At 38.4% G+C, this 25,274-nt stretch overlaps 1 protein-coding gene across 1 annotated transcript in view; it reads right to left on the reverse strand.

The window, feature by feature from the left end:
- Positions 1-4,823: 4,823 nt before the first annotated feature.
- Positions 4,824-25,274, reverse strand: part of epg5 (ectopic P-granules autophagy protein 5 homolog (C. elegans)) — a 49,089-nt gene continuing 28,638 nt past the window's right edge. The window contains exons 25-45 of the mRNA XM_017687259.2: positions 25,030-25,153; positions 22,908-23,055; positions 22,611-22,782; positions 21,748-21,910; positions 20,926-21,068; positions 20,509-20,665; positions 18,983-19,177; positions 16,487-16,700; positions 15,669-15,799; positions 15,282-15,489; positions 14,355-14,430; positions 14,131-14,234; positions 13,747-13,922; positions 11,872-12,057; positions 10,389-10,598; positions 10,148-10,292; positions 9,485-9,727; positions 9,130-9,349; positions 8,584-8,799; positions 7,415-7,529; positions 4,824-6,870 (exon numbers count right to left, since the gene is read on the reverse strand). Coding sequence (XP_017542748.2) covers positions 6,688-6,870; positions 7,415-7,529; positions 8,584-8,799; positions 9,130-9,349; positions 9,485-9,727; positions 10,148-10,292; positions 10,389-10,598; positions 11,872-12,057; positions 13,747-13,922; positions 14,131-14,234; positions 14,355-14,430; positions 15,282-15,489; positions 15,669-15,799; positions 16,487-16,700; positions 18,983-19,177; positions 20,509-20,665; positions 20,926-21,068; positions 21,748-21,910; positions 22,611-22,782; positions 22,908-23,055; positions 25,030-25,153 — 3,529 coding nt within the window. The 3' untranslated portion in view covers positions 4,824-6,687. The remainder of the gene's footprint in view (positions 6,871-7,414; positions 7,530-8,583; positions 8,800-9,129; positions 9,350-9,484; positions 9,728-10,147; positions 10,293-10,388; positions 10,599-11,871; positions 12,058-13,746; positions 13,923-14,130; positions 14,235-14,354; positions 14,431-15,281; positions 15,490-15,668; positions 15,800-16,486; positions 16,701-18,982; positions 19,178-20,508; positions 20,666-20,925; positions 21,069-21,747; positions 21,911-22,610; positions 22,783-22,907; positions 23,056-25,029; positions 25,154-25,274) is intronic.

A 25,274-nucleotide genomic window follows, 5' to 3' on the forward strand; every position in this document is an offset into this window, starting at 1 on the left:
TTTCCAGACCTCTCCTCGAGGAAGCCCAGTATTTACAGTTATCATCTAATGCCTAGTTTACCTACTCAGTCCTTCACTAAATTCAATCAGGTGCTAATGGAAATGAACAAATCCATGCAATGACTGGAGTTGACTTAGAAGTGTTCTTCCAACTGAATTTGGTAATTGCGGTCAAGTAATTTCCGACTCCTGATGACAAGATGGATAGTGTTACTTCAGAACATCCTGTCTTCTCTTTGGGTCATCAGGCTTCTGAATGGCTGATTCATGATTCCTCTGATTGTACCCTCCCATTTTGTTGCTGTTCATGCTCTTTTTTTTTTTCTTTCAAGCAAAGTGGTGTTTTCCAGTGAATCAAACTATGTCCAAAATAAGAGCTTTAGTTTGGTTTTCTGGGCTTGGAGTAAGAGGTAAGTCTTAATTTGTTCTAACAACCAGTTGTTTATTTTCTTTGCCATCTAAGGAACTCCCAAAAGTCTTCGCCAACACCACGGATCAAAGAAATGAACATTTTTCTTGGTTGCTTGTTTATTGTACAGCTTTCACATCAATAAAGAGCCACACAGAAGACCATAACCTGGACAATTCTGATCTTTGTAAGATAAATCATTGTGTTTGAAGATCTTTTCAAGCTCCTTCATCCTTGTTCTGACAATCTGTGCCATATGTCCTGATGCTGGATCCTCTGTTGTTGATAATTTCTCCGAGGAAGCAAAAGCTGCCACCGTTTCTACATCCCCTCCATCGAGATTGCTTATCCTTTGACAGAGCTTTGCAATTTGGATATTAACATATGCTTTAGTTCACACTGCTGCCATCCGATGGATTTTCATAGAATCTCCCACGCCAAGGCCAAATCTCTCCCAAGTGTACAGAATGTACAGGAGTCCAATATTGGCCTTTTTGTCCAGCAGCCGACAAACACAATGTGTTTGAATGTTTGGGTCTTGCACGTCGCAGGTTGTCAGACAGATTCCCACCAAGCTGTCCACTTAACACATACGTGTGCAGAGCTGAGTCAAAAGAGAGGCGAGGTGGGATTTACCGGGCTATAAACAGCAGAGAGGCCAGGTCTCGTACTTTTCAGTACATGCATCACACCCTCCCATCTGCTGTCTGGCTTCCCTGATAACATTCTCCCAGCATTGCCTGTCAAACTGGAGATAACCATAGCAACAGCTGAGCAGAGAAGAGGGAGGGTGAGGGGGTGCAAGTCTGCATCAGTCACACGGCGTCCCAAGTGCAAGACTACCATCTAATATTTACAGAAGAGGATGTAAGGCAGGCATTCTGTGAGAACAAGGCTGGACTGCTTACCATTCCAGCAATGTTAGTGGGCAACAATTTGAAGTTGCTAACTATGAGTTGAAGAACATACATATTCATTTTCATTTGTCCCTCTTAAATCCACTTAGTGCATGTGTGGGTTTATGTACTAAAAGCAGTCATAATTCATTTTACAGGACCATTTTCCAAGCCCTGTTTTATCCTTTAGAATTAAACAGGCAGTTTTTGTTTCTGTGCTTTTATGACTGGAGTGGCTGTGACAAGATGGATAGTGTTACTTCAGAACATCCTGTCTTCTCTTTAGGTCATCAGGCTTCTGAATGGCTGATTCATGATTCCTCTGATTGTACCCACCCATTTTGTTGCTGTTCATGCTCTTCTTTTTTTTTCTTCTTCTTTCAAGCAAAGTGGTGTTTCCCAGTGAATCACCTATGTCCAAAATAAGAGCTTTAGTTTGGTTTTCTGGGCTTGGAGTAAGAGGTAAGTCTTAATTTGTTCTAACAACCAGTTGTTTATTTTCTTTGCCATCTAAGGAACTCCCAAAAGTCTTCGCCAACACCATGTTGTGATTGGTTGCCCTACATGGAGCTTCATTCAAAAGCAGTCTGGCCTGAAACACTCCTTATAACTTTAACATGAACAGGTGGATCTAAAGCACTGCAGGCTGAATAAATAGATGTGTATATATGTTGTTTTTCATGACATCACATAAACAACTAATTCAAAAGCTTTTTTTCCACCTTAGTTTCCATATATGAGCTAGGGCCTAAATATTAACATGCTGATAAATGTATTAGGTTCAGTGTGTTAGAAAACAAAATGTCAAACCAAGTGTCATTTTATTTTAAACAGACCATTCCAAGACTGTAATTACCAAAGTATTTCAAAGGGTTTTTTCGTTATGGTTTCAGCATATTTTTAATAGACTTCTCCAAGTTTTGTTTGAGTTTGTAATGTCAACAGCTCACCACCACACTAAAAACTCCACAGTACTCTTAGTGCAGTCTGGTGTGAATTCTCTAGGTTTCACCACACAAGCCATTGGATTTTGTGCTAAAACTGTTTCTCTGAAACATCAATTTGGTTAAACATTTAATGCAGTAGCCTAAAGAAGTGTACATCATTAATGATACAATTAGAATAAAACTACAAGCAGTCTAGGAGTTAAAGAATACATTTCATGCTTAAACTTTGCAATTGACTGTACTGTATTATATAGTCAGTGGCCTTTACTGACTTTTGTACCATTGTGTTAAATGTAGGATTTGGTTCTAGAGAAATTATTTCACTTCTCTCTCTCAACATATAGCTGTGAAGAGAAGGAACGAGAAAGTTTACCTTAACCTCTGTCTCTGTAGCAGCGTTTTCCAAACCAGTCCCTGTGAGAGCCCCAGACGTTCCACATTTTGGTTCTGGCCCTCTTCCCAACACACCTGAACCAATCAACTGTGAACAGTTGTGCTGAAAGAGTGAAATTATGTGCCCTGTCTGGGGGTCTGTGATTGGAAAACACTGCTCTATAGGAATACTTCATTCAAAATATGCATATTGTTTGCTTTAATCCAAGTTCCTTTTTGTTTCAGTGTCCAGAAATTCAGAGAAACAAAGAGAATGCATACTCACCTACGTTAATATTCAAGCAGCCTTTACTTGGATTACGGCCTGATCTTTTCAAGTCTACCAAACGTTGAGCAGCATGGCCTAAAGATAAAACCTACAAACCTGCTGACAGTAGAGCAGGAACTGTTTTTCTTTTCAGTTTTGTAGCTATATAGACCGAAGGACATGGTTCAAGGTTATTCCCATTCAGTCAAAAAGGGGCTCGCTCAGGTTTGTATATGCAGGTCATTCAAAACCATTTCAGCAGACAGGGGTTGAGGATTACACCACAAAAGGTTGTTTTCCTTACTTACCTTTCCGTCTTACTTTGTCACTTCACTGTTTTTTTTTCTTCAAAATTCTGACTTTATTCTGTTACTAATTACTGCTCTTGAACTGTAATGAGATTACTTATGTTAAGTATTTTACTCATTACTTTAGCTCTATGCAGTGACGAACTGTCACACATCAAAAACAGAGAAAAAATGACCTTTGCAATGACTAACTGCTGGTAGCGTTTCAGCAGTATGTTAGCGCTAAGCTAACAGCAGTTCAGTTGAACATTGCTCTACGTTAAGCTCCTGATCTCTCAACCAATAGCAGAGCAAGCTTGGCTGTATCTACCCAGACACCGCAGAGAAAAAAACCTGATTGGCTAATTTTACGTAGGGCATTTGTTTTTTTTTCATTTCCAACCAACTAGCATGATCATCATATTAAATAGGAACTAAAAATCACACTTTTTTTTCTTAATTATTATTTTTATAGAAATTATTAGGCTTTCTCTGAAGGCCTTGAGGGTATATGTTACTCTCTAAAACCCGTACAAATTTGTCCCAAATGGAAAGTACAAGGGAAAATGATCATTTTCAGTACTATTTAAGCAGAAACAGCCAACAAACCTCATTTAAAAGGTCTGTTACTGCCCCTGCCTTTGAAGAAGACACAGCCAAATATCAGTTACACTTGATTAGCCAACAGAAACTTTTCAACTTTTCAAACTTCACGAAGAGCTGCCACAAAATAAAATCTTCATGAATAAAACGTAAAGTGTACAGAGCAGTTTCTGAATAAAAATTGATTTTAGGTGAGGTGGATGCTCCCTCTTCTTCAGCAGTGGGATCAGCAGAGGATCCAGTTTGTTAACCAAGTTTATGGCGTTTCTTGCGCTTGTGCTGCTCACATCCGCAAAGTTGTGCAGGCAGCTGCCACAGGTAGCACACACACACGCAAACTACACACAAAGACATGCACGAGTGCATTTCTTCTATACAGAAGAAACTTCTGCTTTAAATGAATGTTGAGTGATTAATATTGTTAACTTAGAGACACATATAACTGAATATTTGATAAGTCAGTAGCTGTAATGTGATTAGAATTTATACTGTTGCATCACTTAGTTAAAAGAAGAAGAAGAAGAAAAAAAAACACATTACTGTGTGATGTCATTTTGTACCGTATTACCCCAAATACTGGTCAAAGCTTTGGCCAAGTTCTTGGCCATCTTTCTAACAGTCTAAAGCAGCATCTCAAAATCTCTTTCCCCAAATTTGTTGATCATGTGGATTATTTATCGTGCAATGCAATGGAAGCTTCAGAAGCAGCCTGAGATACAGAAAACAAGCTTCAGGCACATCTAACGTAGTTTAACTGGGCTTATTACACTTTGTTTCTTATAAATGTTCCCTGAGACACTGTTGGAAAATTTATACAAATAAAGTGTAATAGGTATAAATAAATGCCACATCAGATATCAGAATGAACCCAATTACAAAGCATTCGCTTTCTTAGCTAGTCCCCTATAAAATAGCCCCTGGTGTTTATTAATGTACGTGTTATGAATGTCAAGATGATTAATAATGTACATGATGTATATGCATCAACGTTACAAGCAGAAACAGAAACTGTCCTCAAGAAAGAAGAACCGGAACGCTGCGTTCTTTTCAGTTTTGTATTGTAGGCATTGGTATACATGGTCCAAGGCTATTCGCATTCACATTAGCAATGTACAAATAGCTGATATGACACCTTGTTAGTGTAGGGAACAGAGCCCAGAATCATGGCACAATACAAAAAAAGCCACATATTGCAACACTGCAAGCATGTTTTAAGGCAAGAAGAAAACTATAAAGCTTCATCTTACTTTTTGCACATTTTCCAACAACATTTAAGTGTCCACGGTTTTGTGAGATGACATTAGAAAAGTGGGGAGTTTGTGCTTCATTTAAACAATGTTTTAAAAGACTTCAGCATCAAGTTCATCATCTCTGCACTGAAACTGAAACTACAGCTTCTTTTCTGAGCCTTTCTGAATATATCATACTGTCAAGCGGATAACGGATTAACAAAAAAGTGCATCAGTGTAAATATAATAAAATATACAGCCCAGTTTTCCAGTTCCCCAGCAACAAAGCATGTTTCAATAAAGCCTGTCAAATTTATTGATACAAAAAAACTTGAACAAACAGTAGCCTTGTGGAGCATTTTGGAACACCCTTCTGAAAATCCTAAAAGCATCCATTCATAATATATCTGCTGCATGAACTTCTGACTTCAGTGTGCATTAAATAAGTATGTAATTGATTCCCCAGTCCGACCACCTTGAAAGTGCATGCTTAAATAACAGCATGGAAATCAGGGGAAATAAGTGTCTGGGAGAGGGGGGGTGGAGGACTTTAGGCCAGTTTAGTTCTCCTCATATGATACCGCAGCATGCTCCAACTATCTGAACATTACACAGTGCATCTGACACTGCCAGAGAAATTTAAAGCAGTGTGCTTTCTCTCTCACTCTTTCTGTTTCTCATATGTCAGACTCCAAAGACACATGAAGGCCAGGTTCATGATGATCCTGAAACATTGGTCAAAATGGAGCAAAAAAAATGAGCATGTGACAGTGTTAATCTATAAAATGCAATTGCATACAGGATCTGTCAGCGTTCCGTTATTATATGGCACTACTTAAAACTTCAAAAATGCCGCTAAAACAGCCCATAAAATCTTTAAAATACTACATTGATATTAACAACTGAATATATACAGTTGTATGCGCATTTTAAGTGATCCTGGTCAAATGATGTCTTTTGCTGATTTGTGAAAATAAATAAACATCCTCCTACAGAGAGCACGCGTCTGCACATTTAACGCACAATTACTGTTTATATTCTGAATTTTATGTACTGGAAAAAAAAAATTACGGAATATTTAATTATTTTTTTGGATATGTTAAACCCAGCTAATAAATAGAAATTGTGCACTTAAATATGCAAAGTAATTTTTGAGGGTTCAAGCTTTTGCATATGATTGTATATAACAACTATCATTAGAATTTGACTCGTTTAACATTTTGACTGCTGTTGCCTTTGTGTATGTGGTTCACAATGTATGTGGTATGTGGTAACCAATGTTTGTTTGCCATTTATTTGGATCAAAACACTGAAAATGAGACAATTCTAAATGTTATTGTGTGTATGGAGAGGAAAGAAGAAAAGGATGAAGAAAAGAAGACAGAAAAATGGCACGTAGACACTAGTTACCTTGATACTTGGCTTGAAGTGCACTGCAGCTTTAAAGATTTTAAGATGTTCTCTTTGCCATTGCTTCTATTAATTATTCAAGATTTCTTGACAAAGGTTCCACACAAGAACCCAATCACAGCACAACTGACCCATGGATTTGCTTTTCAGACCACAGAATCTTCTCTTTCACCTTGCCGTGCTCATTCTCAGGGTCTTCAGCTGTCACGGAGAAATGTGCAGGTTCATCTTTCTGCCTTGGTGACCAGTCTGTGATTCAGACCTCGCTAGCGAATAATGTCCAGATAGTGGAGATCAGCATAGAGTGAATTGATGAGCAGGGATAAAAGGCGGTTGCTGTCGCGGAGGCAGTGTCCAGGGTACTTAATGAACTGACAGGCTTGGCTCAAAGACTGCTGCAGCTCAGAGTACTGCTTATTGCCCGCCATGGCTTCCAGCATTGCTAAAGCCTGAGAACATAAAGGGGTGGATAGCCGGCATTTACAGTGACAGCAGAAGTAATAGGAATCCTTTGCTTAAAAGTAAAGACCTCCCTTGAAAATGTATCTGGAAAAATGTTAGAATTTAATGTTATCTTGATTTAAGGAATATAATGAACAACATACCCTGATGTACTTCCAGATAAGTCAAGTAAAACATCTATTTTTTTGTAACAGTTTAACTCACTTCGGTAGACGATGGTCTACAACAAAAGTTCTAAACTTGCACACTATTTTCTGCCAATTCACTTCATTAGGTAGATTTCCTTTCTGAAAATGTTTTGGGGTAAATGCTAAAATGCCTAAAAGAACTATTAAATCTTTATTTTTTTTAGTCTTTTAGTTTGTTTTTAGTCTAAACAATCATTTACAGCAAATACAGCTACTTCAGCTGCAGTAGTACAGCCTGTACTGTTCAATGTATTTTCCACCACTGCCTATACACATCCTTTAGATCTGAAAATTTAATTTAGAATAAATACAGAATTTAGGCCTCAGCAGATGAGGCTCTTACCTGTTGGGCTTTCACAGACAGCTGCAGCTCTGTTCCTGGGTGAATGCGTAACTGGCTTTCTGACGGCACCTGCACCAGAAGGAATGCTGACATGCTACGAGCAACAACTCGAAACCTGTGATGGATATAAAACAAGTTGTCTTTTACGATTCATATATTCCAAGTTTATTGAAAGTTTGTTCATTTGAAGAAAATAAACCTTGAGCCTGTTTGATCAGCTAAAAACAAAACCTTAATCCTGAGACACTAAATCCTGAATGACAATAGTGCATGTAAACGTGTTACTGTGCACTCTAGTAAGCCTTAATTACATCAAACGTAATGGCATAAGTCATTACAATGAACAAAAATGGTAACATGACAGTTTTCTTTATTGGACATAATCTGTTATGACAACTCAGGACAGCACATGGCACCTGCCATGACATGTTACGTCAATGGTGGTATGATTCAAGTGTTCCCTGAATAAGAGATAACATATTGCAATAATAATAATAATAATAATAATAATAATAATAATAATAATAATAATAATAATACTTCAAATAAAAGGAATATATAGGAGTATAAAGCTCAAAAGCCTTTTTCCATTTATTATGGCAAGGTAATGACCATATATATATATATATATATATATATATATATATATATATATATATATATATATATATATATATATATATATATACACACATACATACATACATACATACATATATATGGTGTTCTTAAACATCTTAAGCTGTAGCTATAGCATTAGCTTGATAACATTTGTTAGCCTAATCAGTTATAGTAGCCTTAACCAGCAGATGGCAGTGCTAAATAAAAGCAAAATGTCATTATGCCAGCCACAGTGGGGTTTTAGTTTGCACTGTAACTGTATCCTCTGTATGAAAATTGTTAATCATGCAGGCCGCTAAAGATCAGCCAGCCGTCTTAATATGCCTAACTGTTAGATGAAACCATATATGATACACTACTGACCCTTTCAAACTGATGTGCCCTTTAAATTGTTAAAATATGCTGCCAGTTAGTTAGATTAAACAAGAGAAATACTGTGTTTATGTGAATCTGAAAGGGTTAAAGACATCAATTACTGATAAAAAGAAAGTAAATAGAACCTTGATTTTAAAAACACTGTCCAGAGCATGATGTCATGTACTTCTCACCTATTAGAGAGCGGGGACTTCTTTCCCAGGCCAATGGCTCCCAGAATGCCAGAGTTGAGCCTCTCCTCTCCCAGCTGGACAAGGCTTGTCTGGAAGGACATCAAAGAGAGCACCAGTGTGTCCAGCCCACATGGGTCCCCCTGATCCACTTGAACCTGCAGCAGGTGAAAGGCTTTGTGCCACCACAGGAACAGCTTGGCCTCGTCTGCTGGACCACTGTAGTTACATTAAAATAATCATACTCTGTTAACTTGGTATGCCTTTACATGTTTCTAAAATGATTTTAACCAATTAATGCATTTTATTAGATATATTTGGTGTACAGGTTCTATTATAGAAAAGGACTTGCAAGGGCATATTAAAGACAATTTTTTAAACATAATCTAAAATTTTAAACTACAATCTAAAATCATAACACTAAAAAAAGTCATGTTCTTATATATGATGGCACTAACAAAAAAATAACACAAACAATGCTAACAAAAAAGCATTTTGAGAGATATGGTAAAGCAAAACTACAATGTATTTACACTGGTCAAAGTCTACCTAGGAAAAACTTGGTTGATCCAGGAGTTGAGCAGGACGAGAGTTCTCTTCTCATTGAGCAGGGTCTGCTCCATGTTGAGTTTCTGAAGGACGTATACATAGAGTGTTAGGTAACTGCCCAGTGCCAGGCTCTCCTGGATGAAGTCCTCCACTGTCAGCTCAGGAACCTGGAGAGAGACTAGGATGGGCCCCCAGCCAGAGTACTGATCCACACAGCCACCTGAGAGAGAGACATTAACAGGAATATACAACAGCAAATACAACAGTTTTTCAATTATTCAGAATATCTATTATATCTGGTATGACCCAAATGGCTTAAAGACTAAAGAGACATCATTTCCCTATGCTGAATTACCATCAGTGAAGTAAGACAATATGCAGGCCTCAGTGGTGCGGGTCATATGGCGCACAGAGGCCAGGCATGTACAGGCAGCCGTGAGCAGTGGCAACACTAGTGGGCCCCGGGCCCTTTTCTCCACCCAGGAACGAAGCTTGGCTCCAAGCCCCTCTGCTGTGGATAGGCTTGCTCCATTGAGCAGAGTTAGCATTTCAGCGAACAGACTGCAAGTGGCCATGTGTCTTTGCTGCAGGTCTGTTTCTACAAAAAAGGAAAGGATACTGCAATTAACTTTATTGAATTTTACAGATGAAATGATAAATGAGAGGTTCCACGGGGGTCAATCCTTAGACAATTAATCCTGTCAAGATTACATGACTGTTTGATGCGTGTATTGTCTAAGGGCAGGGACACTGTATTTACCTTTATTGAATTTTACAGAGAGAATGATAAATGAGGGGATACCACAGGGGTTCTGCTATTACCAAAAAAAGTCCTGCTGTATTACCTTCAATAACTTAATTCAATAACTAAACTTAAAACAGCATGCCTAAATATCCGTAAATGACATGTCTAAAAAACCTGAACAATCATCTTCTGACAAGCTGTGAATTGACACTTTTTCTGAGGCAAAAGGGACCTGTGCTTTGATGAAGCAAAAAGAAAGCTGTCTTCCCTCACCAGGGGGGTTGAAAATGACAATGCACTCCAAAAGTCTCTCCATCTCTGTCTCTAGGGAGGCCAAGCTGATGTTGCCATTTTGATCCAGTGATGTGAGAAACTGTACCATCAGATGGAGGAAGGCCTGGCACTTTAAAGTCATGTCCTAGAAGAAGAGATGAACAGAAGAGGTCAGGACAAAATGCCCAGAGGAATCACTAATGTTTAAGTGTTTAGATCTTTGGGGAGGAATAATGTTAACCTTGTGATGTAATCCATCTAGGGTTGATCCAAAGCCAGCAGCCATTTTGAGGAGTTTGATGACTAGCTGTGAAGATGTGTCTCGGTTGAGAACAAGAGAAGCTGGGTAGTGTGTGTTCACATAGACTGTGACATTTTGGTAGGAAGAGAAGTCGACTAAGTGCCAGGGTAGAGAGGTTGACTGGCCAAGCAGACTCAAAAGGGAGGATTCCTACAGAAGAAGAACAAAAGAAACATAAGCTCTTCAACTATTTTTGTGATTGTAGGAGACCAGATATAGATATGGAAATGTCCAGTTTATTGGGAAGTTTGTGTTGTGGGTTGTGATATATATTCACCAAGCACTTTATAAGGAACACCTTGTATCTACAACCACTGTCTATTTTATCAGCTCTACTTACCACTATTTTATCACTTAACACAGTGGTGGAGGAGTGTTAGCGTGTGTTGCACTGGAATGTCTGCATCAGACACAAAAGTGCTGCTGGAATTTTTAAACACCTCAGTGTCACTGCCGGACTGCAAATAGTCCAACAATCAAAATATCCAGCAAACAGTGCCCTGTGGGCAACATCCTGTGACCACTGATGAAGGACTAAAGGATGACGAACACAAACTGTAGCAACAGATGAGCTATCGTCTATGACTTTACGTCTACAAGGATGACCAAGAAAGTAGGAGAGTCTAACAGAGTAAACAGTGAGTGAACATAGTGTTTAAAAACTCTGTGACCCACTCATACCAGCACAACACACACTAACACACTCCCAACATGTCAGTATCACTACAGTGCTAAGAATTATCCACCACCCAAATAATACATGCTTTGTGGGGATCCCAACAATTTAAAAACAGGGTAAAAGGGGGCTAACAAGTATCTGTAGTTCTGAAAGTACAAAGTGCACTTATGTAGTAAGTGGAGCTGATAAAATGGACAAAGATTAGTAACAAGAAGGCGTCTCTAATGAAGTGCTTGGGGAGTGTATCCAGTCCTTTCTTGATGCTTCAGGCATAAGGGTATGCATGAGTGCATGTAATATCAGGATGTTGAGATCATGAAGGTCACCATAAGCAGGTGACTAACTCAGTCTTTGGAAGATCATTAATGAAGAAGTTAACAGTTTCAGATGGCAGTATATCTATGACTTAATTTCCTCATTGAGTATAAGTGTGGAATTCCCTGTGGCATTCTTGCTAAGAATGTATTTGATAAATGGAAGCTGCTAATAAAGTAAAGGTTTCCATTTTGTAGACGTATATACCCCACCGAAGAACTTTGACATTAAAAACACATTTTAAAAAATGTCCTTTATAAAACGCAACACTGTGATAAAACATTAGGCAATTATCACAAACATTTTTAATACAGGCACATGCCTATGTTTAATTAAGAGAAATAAGTAGTCTGGTGGTGTTTTTTTCTTTTTGAAATTCATATAATCCTATCACCTATAATGATAACTAATGATAGCCTGACTACTCACAGGCTTGCTGAGTAGATGGTCCTCTTTAGCTAGGAAGACCATCAGGTAAAGGAGGTAGACCACCATTGTTTGGGCACTCGCGCTGGTCTCAGGGTTCAGGGCATCACTTAATGAGCTGACCCAGTTGACTTCACAAAGCACTTCACCCATGAAAAGGAAACAGCTCTTCGGACTTCCTCTTTCCACCTGGAAAACACAGAATGAGGCTTATAACAAATGGACAGTTCAAGATCCAAGTTTATAACTGAGGAAATACATTTACCAGGTACACAAGAGAGGAGACCCACTTGTTCTATAATATTTCAGTGTTGAGAGGGCATGAGACGATAATGAGCTGATGATACTACACTAAGGGAGGTAACAGCAAGTGGAACTAAATTTGGGCTCCCAAGGTAAAGCAACTGTTCTAGCATTAGCCCTACGATGGAGAGATTGCAAGTTCAATGCCTGGCAAAGCCACAACCGTGGCTGGGAGTCCAAGAGAGCATAACTGGCCTCGTTCTCCGCCCTAAATTATTCAATGCAGGCATCAGCTGCACACATTGTTTATGTAGCAGTCTTTAGGAAACCTACATTTTGTCTGTACATTTGTCCATTTTTATAGACAAGTCTATTAGATGTGATTTAAGCAATATGTTTGCATAACCCCAGTTATTCAAGTGTATTGAGCTGTCTAAGGACGTTATGTTAGTGGCAGTTTGAAAAGATGCAGTGGTTGGCTTTACATGACTTGGAAGAAGGACATGGTAGCCTCCTCTCTGCTAGCACTGGTAGTAGCATGTAATTGGTTGTAAGTGAATAAAAAAAATGACAAAACAGGGGAAAGCATGGTCTGTTCATGATTTTCCTTGTTTGGTGTGAGCCTTAATAAAGATACATTTCCACTAGCCGGAAATGAACAAGGGTTCATTTGCAGGTCAACCAAGATCCTTGATTTTTCATGGATTATGCTTCAGTTGTTTTGGAATCACAATAAGCCAAACTACAGAAAAAGGTTGATGGGTCCACACCAAACAATTCATGTGTGTGTTTGCTGCAGATGAATCAAATTTTTTCTTAAGTTTGCTCTTTCAGTCCACTTTCAAATAAACTGTGGTACAGTATGCTGCTGTTGGGGATGCATTTTTATAATGGTCCTCACCAAGCAAGAACATCAGATTAAGCTTTTCTCACTGTACCGTCCACATAATCTCCCTTGTTTGAATATTTGACTCTTGATTTAAGCTTGTATTGTTCGCGAAGCAAAAGCTGATGCTTATAATGTCAGACGAGCAACAGCTATGCATTTGATTTTTTTCATATGGACTGTGGAAAGTATTTTTGGTAAATTGGCCCAGACAGCAGTGACCTTCAAACTGACATGTAATAAAACCAACTAAAGGTTTATTTTTACTTGTGTGTGTGTGTGATACAAGTAGACATTGGCATCTTTATTTTCAAGCAACATAATAGGTATAATAATAAATCTTATCAAGAATGTAAGTGAGGGACAGATCTGGATTTATACTATAACAGGTTCATGAAAGTTAAAATCAAAATAGATTGTTTAATGGAGACAAATGTGAAAGTAACTATGCACTGGTATCCCAGCCAAAGAACACCCACATGTATAATTTGGTGAACTTTAGCCACTGCAATGTGAAAACTCTGGTGCCGACTTTAGCAAACAAACTAGGTTTGAAAACAGCCTTAATCTCTACAATCCACCAAAGGGCAATGATTTCAGCAGTTATAACACCTCACTTTGAAGATAAACCAATTAATTAATGATTTGAGTGTGTGTATGTGATATTTTTAGACAGCATGCCATCACACTCTTCAGCTTTCTCAGGAGGGTAATGCTAGCTCTAAATCATGAGTGTGCAAGTCTCTCACATTAAAGAACTGGTTCATGAGAGCCTGGTCTGGATGGAGGTCCTTCCACTGCAGGCGATTGTATTCAGCATGATAGGTGTAGAGCAGGTACTCAGGCATCTTAGGGGAGGTACAAGTCTCACAGTAGTGCATGAGATGGAGCCACAGGGCACCTCTTTGTCCTGGCAACAAGTGATCTGCTCCAAAAATGAAAAGGAAATGAACAGAAATTAATTTAGAGGTTATATTGCAGTGGAATGTATATTGCAGCTGGAAAGAATTCATTTTAAAGATAGTCTTTATGCATGCCACATCAACTTGCTAAAGATTAGTGATTCAAAAAGAGTGCATAACTAAAAAGTAGTGTGATATATTTGATACCAAGCAAAGCATCTTTCTTCCTACCTTTGAATTTGTCATGCAAGGTCTCAGTCAACTGCGTATACAGAGTAACCAGACTGACTGCTACTGTGGTATCAGATTCAAGCCATGGAGAACAACGAGGGTTGCTGTGATAAGAAAAGAATGTGGGAAAAAAAAAAAAGCATATGTAAGTGTGCAAGACATTACATTAGTCATCACTTCAGTTCTCACTTATGTAACAGTGAGTAAGCCAAAGTAGCCCATACCTTGCATCGTCTGTGTCCAGAACTAAAATCCAGGGCTTGAAGAGTTTAGCCATTTTTGAATGGAGGTCTTGAAGAACTACATAAAAAGATAATGATAGAAAGGACTGGATGAATAGCAATACCACCAATATCAAAATATCAACACATTACCACAGGAATGAAAAAGCAACAAGAAAAAAAGACAATTCTCCCAACCAATGACCTTAAATAAAAAGAAATAAATTTGTGCTTTACCATAATAGCAACTTCTGTTAGTGGCTACAGAGCATACAGCCTATAAGGTAATTGAGCAATATAGCTGAAAATCTTATGTTTCATTACACAAAGTGACTTGCTTGAAAATTACCTTCTTATTTTGAATATTTATTTTCTGTATTGTAATCATGACCTTTTTTAGTACTATTCAGACACGATTAGTCTTTTATAGAGAGGTAGCATAATGCAATTTTACCATAGGATGTCCATGATGTTTATGAACAACTGATGCAGGATAAGAAATCTCCGCATAAATTAAAGAGACAAGAGTGACTACCCAATTTCCGCACTGCTATAACCAAAACATTTAATACATATTAATTTATTTACCCTAGCCCACAATGTGCCTGCCTTAAATGAATGTAGTATGTCATTAGCATTGTCATTAGCATGAGAATTTACAGTCAGGGTCACTGCATAAAATATATATTTTTTTTGCATTTTACTTGCTTTAATATTTAGAGTTATACATGTAAGGTCGGCCAATAAAGCGTCATAAAGTTTTCTGCCTTTGGTATTTGCATATTATGACAGCAGTCTAAGACATTACAGTTCTAAATACCGTCTCTGCTAAATCAAACCTACTATCATTCAAAACACAATAAAAGTTCACAGCTCTAAAATCAATAAATGGAGCTTTAAGTTAACATAAACAGTATGCAATTATTTTACCTTTAATCAATCTTGCACTCCCCAGTGGCTCCTTACTGCAGGTGTTCAGCTCCAGATCAATGAGGTAACTGATCAGAAACTCGAAGAACGTCTTGACTTCCTCAATGTATGGCATCCATTTAGAGAGGAGGCCAAAACTGCGAAAGTCTCCTTTGGACAGACGGAGCTTTAGAAAGTAGTTTGACAGCCACTCTATTGTTTCTTCAACCTGGAAACAAAACATGCAGTGCTCACATTAAATAATACAATTAAACAGCTACATCGTGAATAAGTGCATTTTGCTAAGTGTTCATCAAACAGGTATATTATTTGTTCAGTGATTATTAGGTAAATTGTTTTTTTCTGTATACTAAAACTCCAGTGGGAAAGGTGAGTGTAGAGTGTTACCTGTTGAGGGGAGAGGAAGATGGAGTGTGTGGAGGAAGGTCTGGATGTTTTCTTTTTAGAATGAGGGCAGCAGCCAAGCACTCGCAGGGAAGCCCTCCAGCAATCTGCGCTGAGAAGCTGCTCTGAGGAGCCTGTCATGAAGAAACAGCCATTATCACTAATCTATAATCTTAGGTGATCTGTCAAAAACACAATCAATACATAAAGGGCAGGATAATTATCTGAGGAGTTGGATCAGGTGTGTTAGAGCAGGGAAAACACAACAGGGGAACCCTTGGGACCTTCTATGCCTTCAGAGAATGTCTAATGATACATGATACATGACAATTATAAAATGCATTTTCTGTAGTTGTTTTTTATTTCAAAGAATCATAATGCATGTTGTATTCAATCTTCGCATGGAAGTGACAGTAATCTTGGTTCACTGTGACGTTTTGTTAGGAAACAAAGCCTTAAATCTTAAATTTGCAAAGGAAAAATGATCACTTTCACTGTTGACTATGAAAAAAACTTATTGTTTTATCATGAATGAGGGAAAAGGGAAAAGCAAAACAAACAAACAAAAAAAAACAACAAAAAAAAACATTTCTGCTTTAAAATGTTTATGCAATACACACAGCCATTCAGACAGACTGCAATTGTTTTGCTTTTGTTGTACCATAAAAAAAATCACTGCTGATGGAACTTTGCTGGCAGGACTAGGCAGAGGAGTCAAAGAAGGTAATTAACTTAATAGCAGACGACAGGTTCATTAATTATAGAAATTACTGCTTATTGCAGTTTATTGCATAACTCTTTTTGCTCTTCAGAATACTTACTCTTCGTGAGGAGCCGGAGGAAGTCACTGTAGTGGTCAGGAAACTGATAGACCAGTAGCTGGGTCCAGTGCTTGCAGAAGAGGTTAAAGGGCATGAGGACCTCGGGCTCAGGCTCCAGGCCACAGGCTGTGAGTGCCAGGTGAATGAGCTCCATCAGACGGCTCCGTTCAGGAAATCGAGGCTGAGCAGCAGACAGCCAATGTGTTAGGTCGAACTGCAAGAAAAAAGAAAGGGAAGATAATGATATTCATTAATACATGATATGTCTTCAGTACTGATAGTACCGCTTCATCAAGTGTAGCACTTAAAGACTTTTGTGATTACCGCTATACCGGTGCCACAAATAAACACAAATAACAATACACACAGTGCAGAACATGCTAGTTCAACTCCTATATAGGGAGTTGCAGCCTGAGGTAAGTTAGACCAGTATATTGTCAAGGAACAACAAGTAATGAATTAAAGAGTCAGAGAGGGAAAAGAGAGTGAAAGGAAAAGCTTGTTTCTTGGGGTTAGCTGTCAGCCTTTAGCCTAGCATGGAGGCCAGTCGGCTTTCTGCACGCTCTGCCTACAGCATCATTTGCTCAGCCAGCTGCTTCTGGTGATGCTGTGGACTCTGTGGACTCTGTGGCCCAGAGTCTCTGTATCTTCTTGGTTAATATTGATGGCATTAATGGCTTGTAATATTTACCAAACTCTAGTCTGATGCTTGTAGATGAAAATTTGACTGTAGGAGACACATGTATGATATAAATGACTTGTAAAACAACATTAAGCACCATCTCTGCCAGGCTCAGAGAAGCTGATGTGTTACATGCACTCACATTTACTTTGTTAGTGTTCGAAAGCAAAATTGTTTATTTCTGTTTTTGATATTTCATCCAATAAAAATTTTTGATTTACTTCAGTCGTTAAATGTGGTTCTTATTAAAAGTGAAAGGACATCCCAGAATAATGTCTTTGTTATTCTACAAAATAGGTTCACTTAAGTAACCAAAATGGTTTTATTTGAAAAAAAAAAAGCACTAAATATACTTTAACATGATATACACAAACAGGCAAAAATTACACCATGATTTTTGGCCATCCCACCCATTCATAGTATTCAGTCATACATAATTAGACCATCTTCTACTAAAGCTATGAATAAACTTTGCACACAATAGTTACACTGTTTAAAAAGGATGAACATGGAGAACACTGAAGTTCACGAGTAAACTGCTTATGCCATATGTTTAAGCAAGTGACATATAGGGATGATGATTTTGAGGAGACTGAGTGAGTATGGCCATATTAAGATGTAAAAGTCCTTGCTTGGGGGTTGGATTAAAGAATGTGGCTTATAGAAGACAGTGGACTATTTTCTCTTCTCTGTCAAGGGAATGAACTAATTAGGACTCAAATATAAGGAGCAAAGGTGAGGTGGTAATTAACGTTTGACCTCTACTACACGTTCAAAAGCTAAGATAATTATTCCAACACTACAAAACAGTCTCTATGCAATAAAATACACATAAAAATGTGAGCGAATAACCTCTTTAGTACACATTAAAGTTGTGTTCACACATGCACTACATGTAATAATAGTGAATTCAGCTACTTTAACGTGCACACACTGCTGACAGAAGTGTCCAGTTTAATCCCCATAAAAAAGCACTGCCAATAGAATTGAATGCTCTGGAGCATGAGCCAAAAGGTATCAGCCAAGTGTCATTTAGAAGGCCATAAAGCCTCCCAGCTCTGAGCTGTGAAGCAATTGAACTGTGGTTTCTGGAGGCATAGAGCACCATCCAAGGACTTTGGCATGAGTTACAGTGGTGTTTGTGATCCACAACATATAATCCAAAAACATTACCTGACCCCACTAACACTCTTGAGGCTAAAATCCTCACAGCAATGTTCCAATATCTAGTGTAAAGCCTACTCAGGCTGTTACCGCAGTTACAATAAGATAAGATAGACTTTTATTATCCCACTGGGGGAAATTTGCATTGTTACAGCAGAATACACAGTAACCAGATAAAGAGCAGTAAGTAGACAAAGATGTGCATCATACAAAATACAAAATATAAGATATACCATATAAATAAATAAACAAGGTGCCTGTTAGCAGAAAAATATAAAAAATAAAAGTAGAATTAAGAAAATATACAAATTTACAGTTTACACATGAAATTGTATGGATATTGCACATTTCTGAGCAAGTAATGACTAGATACTGCACAGAAATTGTAGATATTGCACAGTAATAATTACAGATATTGCACAGAACTTGTGTATGTATTACACTTGTACCATTCTATCAGCAGCAGATATTGCACATTAATTAGAGGTAGGATAAGTTAAGGGGGCAAATTTCCTATTAATACTCTTTATTTCAGAAGAAATGAATGAGCAGATGTCTACTGTAGGACATATGGTGAAATTTGTGTAGTTTATCTAAATAAGTTTTAAGCAAGTTTGCTGGGTCTTAGTCAAAACACAGAGGAGACCTACTTTGGTGAGGAGCATGAAGATGACATCACCACTGTCAGCGTGTAGTGCCGTCACCACCTCCTCATACAGAGAGACAAGTTCAGAAGGAGAGGCGTTGGGAGTAAAGTAGGGAGACAGAAGGTTACACAGGCGCCGGTTCAGCAGGATGGTCTTCAGCACTCGCCTGCACTCTGTCGGAGTGTCCCGTATAAAGACCTGCGGCCAGTGAAATTCATTTGGTTTATACATTTGCACATTTTCCATGACAAAATTCTGCTTTTCTTTATTCTCCTGTCAACAGCATCACCTCAAAGCTTTTAGACAGTAATACAAATGATTCCAATTGTTTCCAATCGTTTGTAATTATCTTGGGACTAAAACACTAATATTGCTGCTATTACAATTTCTCCAAAAAGTGAGAAAAGTAATTACCATTATCATTACCATAAGTCAGTTGTCTGTGATGGTAAATACACAAATTGATGGTAATGCTGATTCATTATTTGATCACCCTTAAGGCCTTTAAACACTGAATTATTCATGTGACTTATTAAGATGACAGTAAATTAATTAGAGGACTGCATAACTGATGATATCTTGCAATCTAAACATGATATTTCAGGTGGTGAAATTGTGACATTTGTGTTTTATTCGTCATCTAATGAACTATGAACTCACTGACCAATCATGGTTGTCCCTGCAACTGACATGACAACAATGATTTTTTTTTTTTTACTTTTTTGCGAAGGTCAAAAGGATTAGAATCTCCGAAAGCAGCTAAAATGGGGCACAACATGGACTACGAACATCCAAGTTATAGGTGAAAGCTCTCAAAGTTTGAAGAGATGAATCTCTCCACACTGTAACTTTCCCTAAGTGTAATGTAGCCGCCCAATGCCACCTTTTGCCTGCTCTGTGAAAAGCAAAGGATATATTATTTGCACTAAAAGACATTCCATCAGTTTGTTTTGTGTTTCATCGCTTGGGGAGCTGTATCGCCAAAATCAGGTCAAACTCATTTCATACTAGAGCTGTGAGTGAAAGAGCTCATCAGTTTTTAGCTCCTGAATGAGGCAGTGAAGCTCTCTGCTCTCCTGTGGATTTTCCAAAATGGAAACAAAGTTTGTCTGTTTCATAAGAAGAAAAAAAAATTTTTTTGATAAACAATCTGCCGGTTTCTTGCCGTGGTGTGAACATGACGAAATTCACATATCACATAACAGCCTTAAGTTCTTTTAATTGTAATTACAAAATAATATCATGAGGCTGACTGATTTTGATTGAATTTTAGTTGAGACGCATGGTCTAACTTTGGGTCAAATGTCTTATAAATAAGCACACATACTTATATATGTAATTTATATCTTAACACTGTATTGCTCAAGCTGGTCTTCATGGCCCCTCAGACAGTCCACATTTTTGCTTGATCCAAACTCCCAACATACAAGGAGAGAGAACAAAAATACGAGTGTCTCTGAGGACCAGTTTGAGATCCACTGCCTTAATGGACAAGTGAGCAGATTTGAACTCATGGTTGTAAGTCCTACCTGTCCCAGAATCTCCACACAGGAGGTGAAGAACTGGCGAGTGGGCGGGTGTCTCTGGGTGTCCTCACAAACGAAAGACACAATATGATAAAACGCCACAATGCCCACCTTCTGGACAGCCGGTGTTGGGTGTAACTTATAGGCATTAACTAGGGTCCTACAGACAAAAACATATACAACAGGAACAAAGGATTATGGTCAGGTATACAGACAACATGAAAGTCAATGGATATTGGCTGTACAAACCATTACACAAATCCTTTGTGGCATTGTACAGACCAAAAGAGAAATAAATACTACAATAACAGACTATCATTTAAAAAAAGAAAGCTGTTACTTCAATTTAGAAAACTATATCCATACTGGAGAGCAACCCTGATCTGAAAGAGAAGAGAAAAGGGGTAGATGGGTACTGACGTGATAAAATTCTCGGTATGCACAGCAGCCTCAGCTAGGCTCTGAGGAGGAGGTTTAACTGCATCAGCCTGTAGCTGCTTGATATCATTCTTAAGGGACTGGATCTGATTCTGGACTGGCTCTAGTTTGTGCATGCCTGCATACTGCAAAACAGTGAAAAAAAGAACATGAGATTAAAATGGATAAACAAAAGACAGATAGACTGTGTGACTTTACAAGTAAAATCTGTACATGAACCATTTTACTAACTTAGTATAAACTGTGGTCCAATAGTTTAAAAAAAAAAATAAATAAATAAAATAAATAAATAAATAAATAAATAAATAACACACAATGAAGATTTCAAATCTTAGATATTTAAGGCTTGTATTAAACCAAATCTTGTATTAAGTTATATATACACAAAAAACATTTATGGGGATATTTTTATTGGGAGGTGGCTGTCCCAAATCCTACAATCCCTACATTTCAACTAATCAAAATAATATTTATTTTTTATACTTTAAATTTTTTTTCCAAGTAAACTAAAAAGAAGTTGAAAAATATGATTTTTTGTGTACAACTGTTCACACCTGTGTTTGCTTGTCATGCAGTGTTTCTGAGTTAAGCTCACTAAGCGATAAATTGTCACTACCAAAACATTTTGTAAAGTTTCTGTAGGGTTATGACTGTTTCGTCAGTAACAAAATGGAATGTTCAGTCATTTATTTGAATAAAATAACCGATCAATCCATATGGTCACTCAAAGCAAAAGGATTTTAGTCTGAAGTGTGTTTTGAACTTTGACTTTTAATCAATTCTATTTGTATGTGTAAAACTCACCTTGACGGTTATATGTGCAGGGCCCTGGCAAGGCTGGCCTCCCTTGCCTTTGCACTCCAGTTGCATGGAGAGCTGCTCTTCACGGTTGGCGTAGAGCTGAGGCAAAACCTCCAGCAGCTCATTGTCCAGCGCCACCTGCTGCGTCTCTCGGACTGCAGCCAATCTGAGACATAATAAAAGGCCCAATTAAGGATTTCAGTTACGCTATCTGAAAACAGTAAAATCAAATCTAAATGTGTTTTGGTAAAAAAAAAAAACATAAGTATGGATCCTTTGAAATATCTTACAATATTTCAGAGAATGTATAACAGAGCTTATATAATAGATGTAGGATATCAGAACTGTAAATGTGTAACCAGCTATGACTAAACAAATCAATTTAATTGAATGTATTAGTTAATTCCTTCAATTAAATTAGAGTTAATCATCCTTCAAATATGATGGGACTTCCATTTGTTGCAAAGTATATACCAAATAATTTGTTTCTATGTGGTTATGTGCACCAAAACAGTCAAAATTCATTTTCCAACCTTTCTTTATCCATTTCAAACAAGCTCTTTTTGTTACTGTGCCTTTAAGAATGATATATGTAAATAAGCTCTGTTCTGATTGGCTCCCTTTTACTGCACCTCACACAAAAAGCAGTGTAGGCTGAAACATTCTTTATAAATTCAACATGAATGTTGATATATAGGCTAAACAGGCAGACATGCAAATCGATCACAAAAACATTGAATTAAAAACAGTTTTATGAGGCCTGTAAAGATTGCCTGACTAATATGCCTGAGTTTAAGGGGTTATCAAATTTGTTATTGGGATATTACACAAATGTATTCCAGCTTTGAAATTAAAATGTATCTTACTTGGCTTGGTGCTGCAGCTTAGTGAGATCCTCCTGGATGAGAGCTGTATATGTCTGCTCATCAGACAGGCATCCTGTGGGAATATCAGGCACTGGGGCCTTCATAGGTACCAGTAACAGTGCCCCTTGGGGAGCATCGTGTTTCTTCAGGTTGGTGAGGATGCGCTCTCTTGCTGCAAGAGACCAACAGAGGAATTTTACTCACTCTAAGGCCAGCCACATTCAAAGATACTACACAGAGGAAGTCCTGAAGGGTAATTCCTGAAGGGTAACAGTGGGAAATAAAGTGTGTACAAACCAGCCTGAGGATTGATGAAATCAGTAAAGATGGAGTTGCTGCTGCTCTGGGAGAATGAAGGCTCACTTTTGACCTTTATCCACAGATTAAGAACTTCATTCAGCTCATGCTGAATTCGCTCAATGTCCACATACTCCATCCACAGCTCCTAAACCATATTACAAGATGACACCGTAAAAACTAAATGTCTCAATTATTACTGTGTTGCTGATGGCAGGTTTTGGCAGGTCTGTGTGTCAAAATGTTGAAACATATCACGTATGACAAAATTGTCTGAGTACTGCGATATTGCCATACTGTCCACCCCTACCTCAATTTCAAAGAAACGGTTACAAAATATTACTGATTAGATTGCTTTAATAGCAGTGGCTCCTAAACAGGGTCCTTTAGAACGCCTGCCCTACACATTGTAGTGTTTTCCCTGTTCTACCACACTTGACCCAACTATTTAGCTAAGTGACAACCATTCCTGAGTTGAAGTAAGTATGTTAGACTGGAGAAAATAATACAATGTGCTGGGCAGGGGTACTGCAGGATCAGGGTTGGGAAGTGCATTATTGAATAGTGAAAAAGGCCAGTCAGCATCATGTAGATGAAATCATGCTATCAAGATTTCATGTACTGTTCTTCATACACTCACCAGCCACTTTATTAGGTACCTTGCTAGTAAAAGCTTGGACCTGTTGAAAGTAGGTCATGAAAGGTTGCCTTAATTCTTTGCGGCATACTTTCAACAAGGTGTTGGAAACATTCCTCAGAGATTTTGGTCCATATTGACATGATCACATCACACAGTTGCTGCAGATTTGTCAGCTGCACATCTATGATGCGAATCTCCCGTTCCACCACATCCCAAAGGTGCTCTGTGGAGCTGTGGAGGCCATTGGAGTACAGTGAACTCATTTTCATGTTCAAGAAACCAGTTTGAGATGATATGAGCTTTGTGACATGGTGCATTATCCTGCTGGAAGTAGCCATTAGAAGATGGGTACACTGTGGCCGTAAAGGGATGGACATGGTCAGCAACAATACTCAGGTAGGCTGCGGCATTTAAACGATGCTCAATTGGTACTAAGGGGCCCAAAGTGTGCCAAGAAAATATCCCCCACACCATTACACCACCACCACCAGCCTGAACCGTTGATACAACGTAGGATGGATCCATGCTTTCATGTTGTTTACGCCAAATTCTGACCCTACCATCTGAATGTCGCAGCTGAAATTGAGACTCGTCAGACCAGGCAACATTTTTCCAATCTTTTATTGTCCAATTTCGGTGAGCCTGTGCAAATTGTAGTCTCAGTTTCCTGTTCTTAGCTGACAGGAGTGGTACCTGGTGTGGTCTTCTGTAGCTCATCTTCTTCAAGGTTCGACGTGTTGTGCATTCAGAAATGGTATTCTGCATTCCTTGGTTGTAACAAGTGGTTATTTGAGTTACTGTTGTCTTTCTATCATCTCGAACCAGTCTGCCCATTCTCCTGACCTCTCATATCAACGAGGCATTTCCGTCCACACAACTGCTGCTCACTGGATATTTTCTCTTTTTCGGCCCATTCTCTGTAAACCCTAGAGATGGCTGTGCGTGATCTCAGTAGATCCCAGTAGATCAGCAGTTTCTGAAATACTCAGTCCAGCCCGTCTGGCACCAACAACCACGCCATGTTCAAAGTTGCTTAAATTACATTACATTACATTACATTTAGCAGACGCTTTTATCCAAAGCGACTTACAAATAATGAAGTACATAGAACAAACATAGTTAGGCCTTAAAGGAGGCCAAAGGGTAATAGCGGGGTAGAGAAGGGAAGGAGGGCAAGAAGGAGATGAGGTTGGTAGTGGTTAGATTGCAAGAGGTAAATCACCTTTCTTCCCCATTCTGATGCTCAGTTTGCACTTCAGCAAGTTGTCTTGACCACCTCTACATTCCTAAATGCATTGAGTTGCAGCCATGTGATTGGCTGATTAGCTATTTGGGTTAACTAGCAATTGAACAGATGTACCTAGTAAAGTGGCCGGTGAGTGTATAAGCACTCTTGGGTGAACTATTCATTTAAAGAACAATTAGGTGCACAGCAATGGTGTATTGTCAACTACAGAGAGAAAACATCTGGAAGGCTCTTACCTGTTGGCCCTGCATAATTTTGGCCAGACGATGAGCATCATACGGCTTTGGCAATGAGGGCAAGTACACTTCCTGTTTCTGTAGGTTCTCGTCATCCATCCATATTGCAAAGGCACTAAAAAGTCTACCAAATAAGATACAAGCAATTAAATGACAATCACAGTGCATAGTGAGGTGTGATGTCACAGCTATGGGGCAAGGCTAGTGACAAACAATACAATTCTGCAGTAAAAAGAGTCACTAAA

The sequence above is a fragment of the Pygocentrus nattereri genome, chromosome 20, assembly GCF_015220715.1.
Source record: "Pygocentrus nattereri isolate fPygNat1 chromosome 20, fPygNat1.pri, whole genome shotgun sequence".
Classification (NCBI taxonomy): domain Eukaryota; kingdom Metazoa; phylum Chordata; class Actinopteri; order Characiformes; family Serrasalmidae; genus Pygocentrus; species Pygocentrus nattereri.